Here is an 11520-nt window from a genome sequence, read left to right as displayed (position 1 = left end):
TCAATCACCAAATTAATAAACAAAATTTGGACTAAACGGCGCAATATGAATGCCTTAATGCCCAAATCACACTATTCGATTGAAATTTCTAAGCTAAAGTTTGGGGTAGGAGATTAGGATTAGGGTTCTTACAGTACTCAGGAGGAGGGTCGTTGGGCAGCCGCCGCAATGGCGCCATCAGACCAGAGCCGTCGTATGAGCACACACCAGATCAGGCTCTACACCTCTCGTCGCCAGGCATCAAGCACACACGTCGTCGGTCGCCTCCATGTTGCCGCCTCCCCAAAGCTTTGTGCGTGGAAGAGAGCCGGAGTGTGAGAATCAGATGAAACAAATCAGATGAAACACGTTCCCAAAGGCTTTGCTGTAAATGTATGCTGTGACGGTTACTGGATGGGTCCATCAGGTCCAGGTGGCAACGGTCCAAACGCCACGTCCACCGGTCAATGCAGCTGCAGCGAGTTTGGGACCAGGGTTGTACGCCTTCAAAACATTTGGAACCCAAATCTGCACTTTTGAAGTTTTAGGACTAGATTGACACACATCGCATAGTTGTAGGACTTATGATGCATTTTACTTTAAAAAAATTCTACGTAGAAAGTAACACGCCACCCTGCCTCGCTTTGAGAAGTCATAAGAACCACACTATTTATGCCTCGCTTTGAGAAGTCATAAGAACCACACTATTTATGCCTCGCTTTGAGAAGTCATAAGAAGAACGGAACTGATATGCACTAGCAGAATGGAGCACTCTTTATTCGTTAGATAAACACTTATGTTCATCATAGGAAGCTGGATCAGCAGACTCGTCTATATAGTCAACCCAAACAACAAAGTTTTGAGTCAAAGATCCCGTTACTACGGAATGACCAAGCAAGAATCAATAGTATCTTCTTACAACGATGGATTGAAAAGAAAAGAAAAGAGAATACTCATTTCCACAATTGCTTCTTTTCCAACTCAATAAATGGGCTGAGATATTGTACAGCCGAGGAATCCAGAAGAAAATAAAACTTTCCGTTGGGAAAGTCAAAACAAGGGATGAGCAGAGAAATGCTACCCGAATAATTCGTGTTTTCAATCCAGACGTTGACCCCCTAAAGCTCTTGTCGATATATCAGTTTGTCCATGAGGCGGACCTTCTCAAAACTGGCTTCATTGCCTTGTCCTCTTCCAAGGCTATCATACCAAGATGCGAAGGATCCTCCAGCAGCATCTTGGCGACCAAATACCCGGCAATGGACCAAGTCTGAAATTTCCTTGCCTGCTTACCAACATATTTTCCAAGCTTACCATCGTAATACTCAGGCCAGCCATCCTTCAACAGCCTCCTCTCAGCTAGGTCAATTGCTCTTCTTGCAATTTGCGGCCGTCCAGTTTTGATGCTTGCTGCCGTGAGCAGCCAGAGAAGTACTGCAGGGAGAACGTTTGATGCATGAAAAACGAAGTCGTATGCAATGGTTGTTGCAGCTTAACTCAATGTCATGTTTCAGATTTATACTAGAAATATGAGAAAACTAAAACAAACCAAAAAATGGAGCACAAAAGGAGAGATCATGCAGGTATTTCTCTTATCAACAGAAAAAGCGGCTCATTAAAAAACTTACGGAAGGTGTAAATCACAGTTCATCTTGTTGACATGCTTAGCATAAGTTTACCTTCCTCTACATGCTAAAATATAAAGTTATGATGGTTATCATTGAATTTAATTTAAAATCTAAGGCAGTGCTAGGCATTATGGTGGATTATGGTAATCTCGTTTGATCAATCCACTTTCCCCTAGTTTAGTGTTTGTTTGGTCTTTTTTGCCTATTTTAGTGGCTAATTTCCTACAATGGATTAAAAATTAAGAACACAACATGATTCAGCAACCACAAACTAAGCCTAATTCATACACGAACATAACAAAAGCACGATAATTTTCACATATATTACATACAGAGATCCAAGTAACACAAAGTGCAATAACCTGGCCAAGATCCTCCATTGTGGTAACTCCATCTCGTATTTTTTGGATCACATCCCGTCACGATACGCCATTCATGGTTCTCAATAGCAGGATAGCATATCTTCAGAGGCATCTCACCAATTAACTCTTCCCAGCGCTCCTCAATGAGATCCATTATGGCCATGGATTGCTCAGGTGTAGCAAGAGATGACACTATGGCAATCATGTTTCCAAGTGCAAACCAACGGAAGTCCATCCTTGCAGGACTAACATTACCAACAAAAAAACCACCCTCGCAAGGCATGAAATCAAATAGCCAGTCCGGAATAGAATCTGGAATAACATTAAATTTGTTGACAGCTGTATGAGAATATTCTTCCGTCTTGTAACGATAAATATCATTTAGCTGCTGGAAATCTAGCCAAAAATAACTCCGCATGTGATAACTTAAAGCATGAAGACGAGTTGCAATCCGCTCCACAAAATCTTTCCCTTCAGCGTCATGTTTAAGCATTAGAAGAGCACACCTTAGTGCCATGAAGAAAAGGGATTGAATTTCAATGGGGTAGCCATACACACCCTACAAAAAAAAAGATTGGAGTGAGAATGGGGAAAAGAAGCACAAGCAGAGAACATGATAGCATTTCCCTTAATTAAAGAGAATTCATAGCTCATAGAGGGCATTTCACTTAATTAAATAGAATTCATAGCTCATAGAGGGCACATGCATACGCAAAAATGAGTAACATGCATCATCCAAGAAATGGTTATTACAAAGCCACTACAAAAGTTGCTAACAAATAAATGGATGTTTTAATATTAGTCATATTCCTAATCTGCAGTTCTACAGAATGAAAGGAATACTTGTGAATTTACACATCACAGAAGGGTAGTTGTGTGCACAACATGATGCAGAGGTTGGGGGATATCCTCCTTCAGAAAAACATATCACAAAAGGCGAAACGTTGCCGAATTCAATGATAGTGCAAGGTTGCTCACATGCAGATGTAACAACAGGTTCAGGTGGACCAACTGAAGGAGGTAGTGGACTTGGGAAGCCCGTATCGATGGGGGCATATCGAGTGTTGCAGCGTCGTGGATATAGTATGATTTGTGTATCTAACTGGACCTCGTCAAACAAAACACGGGCATTCGGATTACTTTTGGGCCAAGGATATTGCACTCTAGTATATCAGACATGAAAATTTGGAAGCACCGTCGTGGTATGAAAATCAGCACACCGTCAAACTAAAACAATTAGATATTTGATTGATGGAGAAAAATGACCGAAGGCATACAAGTCCAAATCGCCGTGAACTCACCAGAACAAAAGGAAACAATTTTGCAAGTCCAATAAGTATGAAAAGGGGGCACCGCATTTATTTATATGAAGATACACAATAAGTGAAACCGTAACAAAGCTATGAGCACATTGTTCGTCATATATTATGTACTTGAACAGAGAACAACAAAAGCAAACAAACCATTAAAACCTCACAAAGTAAAGATGACAACGTTACAGCAGTAAATGTCAAACTGAAATACTCCCTCCTTCCCAAAATATAAGGCGCGATTGACTTTTTACGGTCTTTGATGCACAACTTTGACCATTAATATATATCAAAGTATATGGATTGAACATGTATAAATGACATCGCTGTATTTGTCTTGCAAAGCAATTTTATTTCATATGTATGTATAATAATTTTATAGACATATAATACATAAAAAATATAGTCAAAGTTGTGCAACGAAGACCAGAAAAGTCAAACCGTGCCTTATAATTTGGGAAGGAGGGAGTATATTGTTTTGGAGATACATCTCGAAAAGATTTAGCGTTAATTTCAGACCAAGATAACTTCGACCATGATATTTGATCTTTAATTAGGACAATACTCCCTCCGTTCCATAATATTAGGTGTATAAATTTATATGAATAAATTTTACAGAACTAGCACTATTTTTTTCTTACTTATAGGACTTCTATGGCCAATTCAACAATTATACAGACCTACCATTACCTTGGGCTAAAGATACCACAATGCTACAATTTGTTTGATAGATCTTCAATTATATAAAAAAATATGAAAGTACTGACATTTGCTGAAACAGACATGAGACTTGTTTGAGCTTCTCTGGGACTTGATGAAAAGACATGTATTTGTCTATATGACAAGAAACTTGTTGAATTCCTATCTCATATTCAGTTGTTAAATGATTGCGTAAATTTGATAGAACTTTCACTAATCACCCTTGTTTCAGCAAAGTACAATCAATTGTTCAATAATTTTGAAAGTTTAAAGAAATATCCACACATCGGTAATTCTATGAAATGTTAGCCCAAAAGAATGGTATGTATGTCAGTAGTCACAGATGTGGTAATTCATTGATTAATAGAATAGGAAATTTGCAGTCCTGTGAAATGTACTCTTATTAGACTTGAACATATTGGAAGTGCCAGTCCATAACTTACCATCCTACGATCTATCATGCAGCAACCATCAGCACATAGCAATGTCGGGAAGGTATCAAATCCCTCAGACAAGCACAGGCTCAGAATGAGCCTCATCGCCTTCTGGCATTCCGGCCTCTCTGCCAGAGTCAAATCCCCCGTGGACTTTGTGTAGGCCCGCAATAGTATGATCCACCAGAAGCCCGAATCCACTGGTGCAACCCGCCCAATTGCGCTCTCACCAAAATCCGCGTGCAGGGTATCAACACCCTTCTTATCGTCATGAAGCACTTTAAAGCTTGCAGGCATGGCCCCCTCGCCAAGCTTAAACCGATCAACCTTCTTCTCCCAACCCTGCAGCAACACGGTCTTGAGCAGGAAGTTCTTGACAATCTCCGGCTCGCCATTCATCAGAAATGCCATGGCGCTGGGCACGAAATCTCTCACAAACACCTGCAGAGAAACCCCCCCTAAGTCAGATAAGCATATGTCGATAACATGCTACTCTTTCATAAATTTAATTCTGATTTGAAATTTCGATTCATTATAACATTGAGAAAGAAAAAAAAGTACATTGCTTGTACTACCTGATCATAGTTTAGGACTTCCTCGGATGCATGGTCGAAAGCGGCGATGGTACCAAGCGGCTGGCCGCGGAAAAAGACGAGGGAGCGGCGGAGGGCCTCCCAGGCGTCGCCGACTATGGGGTGGGGCTCGAAAGAGTGGAGCGCCGAGGAGGCCGGCGTGCCGACCAGAGAGCGTAGGCCGCCGCCCGGGGAGTACATGCCGTCAAAGCCTCCGCCTCCTCTGGCGTGGCCACCGGAGTAGGAGACGTCGCTGAGCGAACGGTCATCGAAGGAGCGCTGGCGCTCGACGTTGATCCGCGGCTTGTTGAGCAGGTGTGTGAGGTCGAAGTCATCGGACCCGGACAGCGAGTTGTGCGACGCCGACCGCCGCATCCCGGCCGCCCCCAGCTCCATGGTTCCCCTCCCTCGTCACGAATTCGCGGCCGGCCTCCGCCTACTCGCCCCAGCCAGATCTAAGCCTAAAGCGCCGGCGAAGAGCGAGCTGAGAGATCTAGCTCAGGACGCTAGACAACGGAAGCGAGGACCCAGAGGCAGACACGGCCGCGCGAATCTCGAGGCGAGGTGGTTCCGCGGAGGTAAATGGGAAAAAAAACAGCAGTAGCGGGAGGGGCGCGTACTTATAGCGGAGCGGAGCCTGGGCGCCGACGGGGACGCGCGCGATAAACCCGTGACCTTTTGTCCATGTCGAGTGGGACCATCTCGCCCGAGGGACCCGCGGTGCGTGATGGTGGGTGGGTGGGTGATGTGAGAGGTGGTTTTGGGTTACCGGGTGCGGCCGGTGTGCAGCAGCAGCAGCACGTGGGGGGTTGGTGTGGTTGGGAATTGGGATGAGATGAGGACGAGGCGCTGACGTGGAACGACGACCCTGGTTGAGTGCTGGGGGCGGTTGTTGGGTGCCCAAGGAAAGGTGAGCATCGTGGTGGCCGACCGGAGATCGTCTGCCTGCCGATTTCCGGAAGCGCGGGCGGAGCTGGGCGGACAAGGCTTGGCTGCTCTCAGCCTGTGCTCCGGGGGCAGTCGTGGCGAGTATCCGATTACCCGTAGAGGCAACGAATCTGATCGTGATAGCAGGGGTACAAACAGGGGGCAGAACCTGCTATACAGATGTGACACTTGAATTTACGAGTTCAATCTCCTCTCAAAGAGATAATAACCTTACGTCTCGAGCTCTAAAGTTTTGTTTTCTTTGAAGGCGTCTTATTACAATAGGTTGCGAACCCTTGTCATGGCGCCAGAGAGGGGTTACATAGAGTGTGCCTGCCCTCATTACTGCTACGTCATAAGGGGAGATAAGAGGGGGAGTAACTATAGGCGTTACTGAAAACTACCGCTATAACTACACTTGAAGCCCAACGTTACGCCTTTCGACCGTTGCAGCTCCCACGTCGCTCCGAGTGGTGTTGGTGAGGCCGACTGGTGGGAAAACATCCAAATGGATAGGTTGTATCCGAGTGGATGCCATGGAGTGCGCATCCGAATGTGCCCATGGTCCGGAGACCTTCCAATGATTGTGTGGGGCCCTAGGCAGGCCCTACATGTCAGGTCCATGACCCTATCCTTGATGGGTGACGCCATCATTGGACCCCTACTTGGTTGAGGTTTCGTAAGACGAATGGATGAATGTCGGAATCGGGGCTCCGGGGATCCAACGAAAGGTTCGAACTCTGAGGTGTGCGCGAAGAACTTCGCTAGGCTACAACACGCTGCTCGCTGCCTCACGGCCTTGCTCCGACGTGCTCAAGGAAGAGGGAAGAAGGAAGGAACGTGACGATTTACCTAGGTTCGAGCCACCTTGCGGTGTAAGACGCTACTCTTGCTTTGTGGTGGATTTCCTGGCGGAGAGGATGAGTATGAACTAGTACAAGGATGAACTGCCTCGTGAGGCTCAGGGTTTGACCACTCGATCTGATCCCTCTCTAAGGTGGAGACTAACCTATACTTATAGTAGCCTTGATCCTCTTCCCCGAAAACTCTAAGCGGGAAGGGATGTCATAGCGGCCAAATTCGAAGAGGGACAAGAGTAAACCCTATCCTAACTAAAGGTGGTCTTTGCCTGCAAAGCCTCTGGTCGTGACGCGTAGGTGGGCTCGGCGATGTAGGGATGGCAATGGGTACACATACTGATGAGGACATCAATACCATTGTTACACCACAGCCCCTGCTGCTATACATATTGGACCAATTACTAGAGATTGCGCACGCCAATTAAATTACCAGGTATTTTCGTTTCTTGGTAATGATTCTAATGTTCATGAGAATATGATGCTGCCTAAATTGGATACATTTGTTTTGCTTACAAATGAAGGGCCTAGCTTGGAGAAGGATGAACATTGGAGCAAGAACAAGCATGGAGATGATGGCATGCGCAAGGGGAACAAGAACGGAGTTACAAATGACGATTTCAGGACGTTGAAGCCACCATAATGAGTGCATGAATCCTTGGACGAAATATACAAGATGCTACTTTATAACTTTCGTCCAGAGACTATTCTAGGTGATGCGTCACCTTATTATTGGGCCAGACCCATGTATTTTCGAAATACTTGAGTATAGGTTGTTTTTAGAGTCCGTATATGTGGGGAAACAAGAGATAGGGTTGGTTTCGGACCCCTTCCCCAAGGGCCACGAAATTTCCCCCCTCTTCCTCCATATATACAGCCCTTAGGGCGTCGTTTAGACTTTGGAGTTTTGTTTAGATTAAAGTTCGCCATAGCTGCAACTTCGCGTACTTGGTATGTGTTCAACGACCAGACAAAGACGTCTCAGAACCCCACCTTGATCAATAAAGCTTTCATCTTATATTCGCAATATCCAGATTGTAATCTCAGTTTCTTGCTTGTTCTTTGTTTGCTCGCAGGAAACAGACCCTCGTGGTCAGGTTGATCGTGCTCCGGCGTGGTCAATAACCTCTTGGAGTTGGTTTAGCGATTGCTAAGGCGCGACGTCCTCGCAAGTTCGTAGTCGGATCATCAAAGTCGACTTCCACCAAAGCAATATTCATCATCTCATCGAAAGATGGGACACCTTTGCCTCTACCACATACCCACGTACCCTGCGGATAAAAACCCTATTTGGGTAAGGGTATGGGACAAAAAATTATCCATGGGTATATGAATAGGAAAATGTTAAACTCATCGGGTAGAGTGGGTACGCGTATCAGATCATGTAACCCATACCCACATACCCATGTACCCATATAAAATCTACATGAACTCAAAATATACGACTGTGTGATGATGTTTTGATTTTTTATTGTTTACGAGAAGGTGATGTTGTTTATTAAATGCTCGCTCCGTCCCAAAATTCTTGTCTTAGATTTGTCTAAATACGGATGTATTAAGTCATGTTTTAGTATTAGATACATCTGTACCTAGACGAATCTAAGACAAGAATTTTAGGACGGAGGGAGTATGATGTTGTTTATGATATTTGTTGTTGTTTAAAAGTGTGTTGTTATTGTTATAATCTATTGGTGTTTATAGATTATAATTATATGTTGTTTTTATGACTATGAGCAGTTCAAACTGATGATTTGCAAACATGGCTAATTTTACCCATGGGTACCCATGTACCCTGTCGGGTAACGGGTATGAGAAAAAATTATACCCATTGATGGGTATGGGTAAGGGTGATGGGTAAGGGTATGGGGTGGCTCCACACATACCCAAACCCTACGGGTTCCATCCCTACGGCGATGACCTCCGTCCTGGCGAGCCCGCATCCTAGTCTTGTTGCACCGAAGAAGTAACCCTTTGCGGTTTGCCTCGGGAACCCATGTGCTATCCTTGTTCCTTTAGCACCAAAGAGGAAACCGTCCTAGTCTGAGCCTGCTGGCGCCTTTCTGGCTCCGATTGTCGTGGCTCGCATCACCCACATGTGGGGCAAGGCGCGTGGCGAGCCTAGAGAGGTTCGCCCCGCGAGGGGCCTCGGGAGGCCGCCCCTCATGAAGCCCCCGGGGCGCCTGACGACGCTTGCTGATGCTCGCCTCGCGAGGGCTTGCTCGTTAAGTCTTGACGCTGGGCCGCGCCGGGCCCTTTGACGATGCCACGCGTTGGGCCACAGGCAGACGGGCCTGGGTACCCCCAGTCCCAGAGCCCCGACAGTAGCCCCCGGGCCCGCGGTGCGCATGAATTTGCTTGGAGGTGGAGGCTAAGAGGAGAGAGCGAAGTGACGCGGACCCCAACCGCCTGCGGGCCATGCTAGACGTGTGGTGCACGACGGGGCATGGGACGCCCCCACTTCCCCATGATGCTTCGGCAACCGCCCAGGCTGACATAAAGCCTGGCGCGCTCTGCGGGGGGCCATCATTGCTTTGAAGGTGAAGGGGCGCGAACTAGCCTCTTTCGATTGCTATAAAAGGGTGAGGGATCGGAACCTTTGGCCCATCACTGTCTCCTCGCCTCTCCATCTTCAACCACCACTAATGCTACAGCCATGGCACCCTTGAGAAGGTTTTTCGCCGCTGAGAAGGGCAAGGCGAAGGAGGGATCGAAGCCGTCGCGGCCTGCGAGAGGGCGGGGCCGCCCTTGCAAGTCCGCTGCCGCGCCCGGTCCGGAGACGTGAGCATCCTCCTTTGGTGGCCCGCACCGGCTATGGCAGCCGTAGGACGAACCACACCGGCGTGCACGGCCGTGGAGGTCGAGGCGGCGCGACCGACAAGGGAGGAGGGGCGAAGCCGCCAGGCCGCCTTGGTTGGGGCCCACTCTGCCGATTCAGCCTGCGAGTTCGTCGTGTGGATGGACAACCTGCCTCGCACCTGGCTGCAGCTCCCGAACTCCTTTGCGAAGGAGCTGGTGGCTGACGCACCCTTAGGACTATGGCTACTGCAAGAAGTCCTCCTGGGTGGCGGCGGAGTTCACTCCATCCGGCTACATGTGCTTGACACAGGGGTGGAAGTCGTTCGCCCGCACCCGCGGCCTGAAGGAGGGACACACCCTTCACTTCAAGTTCGACGGGGCCCCAACGCTCTTCGTGAAGATCTTCAGGGAGGCCAGCGGCCGCCTGGAGTGTTGCATGGAGAGCAACAGCAGCAGAAGCAGCCACTCCTCCGGCGACGACAGCAGCGACGGCTGTAGCGCTTCCTTCAGGGGAAGCAGGGGAGATGACGACTCCGACGAGCCCCCACGCCACCACGTCAAGACGGAGGAGGACTCCGACTAGGCGCTGGCGACGCTGGTGCCCAGGCCACGGGAGCGGCGGCCGCCTGAGGGGATTTCTTTTGTTTTCTTTCATTTCCTGCACCAAAAATGTCATGGGCCCTGTGGGGGCATGTAAGAACTATGTCGCTCGCGCCTTTATTTTAAATGCTTCTATCCCATGTTCAAGGTATCGTGGCGCTTCTCTTTGGGCCTCAGCCTTTTCTTCACGATCACTTAATGCTCCGCGTCGCTGGGACGTAGTCCCCAAGCAAGCCTCAGCCGACATTGGTATGTCAGGTCACAATACTTTGGGCAAGGCCAGGAGGTGTGAAAGCACAACTGCTCCCTGGGTGATTTTGTTAATTAATGTCAACATATCTCTTGTTGGACTAATATTTTCACCTAGTATATTTCCGATAAGTTCAACATTAGAGTGGCATGGACAAGAGGATGTGGAACTCCTTCAAGATGCTAAGGACAAAAATTGGCAAAAGCTCAAGATTCTACAATTTCATTTAAGTGATCCAAGATCACATTAAGTCCATAGGAAAGCCAATACTATTAAAAGGGGATGAGGTGTTGCTTAATGACTTTCTTGCTCAAAGTGCTTAATGATATGCTCCAAAACCCTTAGCCACTTTCTCATTTCCACATATGTCCTAAACCTAAAAGTCAAACTCGGCCCCACCGATTTGATCTATCCGGCCCCACCGAGTTCATTTGACATAGCCACTGCCAAACCCTAATCAGATCGGTCTCACCGATGGGATCTCGGTCTCACCGGGATGGGCTTGCAAACTCCCTGTTGCTTGTTGCAAAAATTTCGGTCCTACCGAGTTTGTTTGACCAATTCTCTGTTTGCTTATTATCAAAATCGGTCTCACTGAGTTTGTGTAATCGGCCAAACCGAGTTGAGGTTTTACCCTAACCCTTGCACTTCGGTCCCACCGAATTGACCTTGTCGGACCCACCAAAAACTCTAACATTCACATTTTGACATGAATCGGTCTGACCAAGTTTCACCATTCGGTCTGACTGAGTTTGGGAATTTGTGTGTAACAGCTAGATTTTGTGTGGAGGCTATATATACCCCTCCACCCATTCTTCATTCGTGGAGAGAGCCATCAGAACGTGCCTACACTTCCAGCATTCATTTTCTGAGATAGAACCACCTACTCATGTGTTGAGACCAAGACATTCCATTCCAACCACAAGAATCTTGATCTCTAACCTTCCCCAAGTTGCTTTCCACTCAAATCATCTTTACACCGTAGCCAAATCTGTGATAGTTGAGTGTTGGGGGGACTATCATTTGAAGCACAAGAGCAAGAAGTTCATCATCAACACACCATCTATTACCTTTTGGAGAGTGGTGTCTCCTAGATTGGTTAGGTG

General features: G+C 47.2%; 1 protein-coding gene across 1 annotated transcript; it reads right to left on the bottom strand.

Annotated features, from left to right (window-relative positions):
* Positions 1-815: 815 nt before the first annotated feature.
* Positions 816-5578, bottom strand: LOC119323183 (cytosolic invertase 1). Its single transcript, XM_037596771.1, has 4 exons — positions 4988-5578; positions 4422-4853; positions 1970-2528; positions 816-1413 (listed from the first exon to the last, which is right to left on the bottom strand). Exons 1-4 carry the CDS (start codon positions 5378-5380, stop codon positions 1118-1120), a joined length of 1680 nt encoding a protein of 559 aa, XP_037452668.1. The 5' UTR covers positions 5381-5578; the 3' UTR covers positions 816-1117.
* Positions 5579-11520: the final 5942 nt, after the last annotated feature.

This window comes from Triticum dicoccoides, chromosome 6B (assembly GCF_002162155.2).
Source record: "Triticum dicoccoides isolate Atlit2015 ecotype Zavitan chromosome 6B, WEW_v2.0, whole genome shotgun sequence".
NCBI classification, from domain to species: domain Eukaryota; kingdom Viridiplantae; phylum Streptophyta; class Magnoliopsida; order Poales; family Poaceae; genus Triticum; species Triticum dicoccoides.
The sequence above is the reverse complement of the archived record's forward strand: the minus strand, read 5'-3'. Positions and strand labels throughout refer to the sequence as shown.

What these genes read in the sequence shown, in the direction of transcription:
- LOC119323183 (XM_037596771.1), bottom strand. Translation starts at nt 5,380, where the DNA reads ATGGAGCTGGGGGCGGCCGGGATGCGGCGGTCGGCGTCGCACAACTCG. An exon ending in AAGTCCTAAACTATGATCAG is followed by an intron (nt 4,854 to 4,987) that starts GTAGTACAAGCA and finishes GTTTCTCTGCAG; the next exon opens with GTGTTTGTGAGAGATTTCGT. An exon ending in GCATGATAGATCGTAGGATG is followed by an intron (nt 2,529 to 4,421) that starts GTAAGTTATGGA and finishes TTTTTTTTGTAG; the next exon opens with GGTGTGTATGGCTACCCCAT.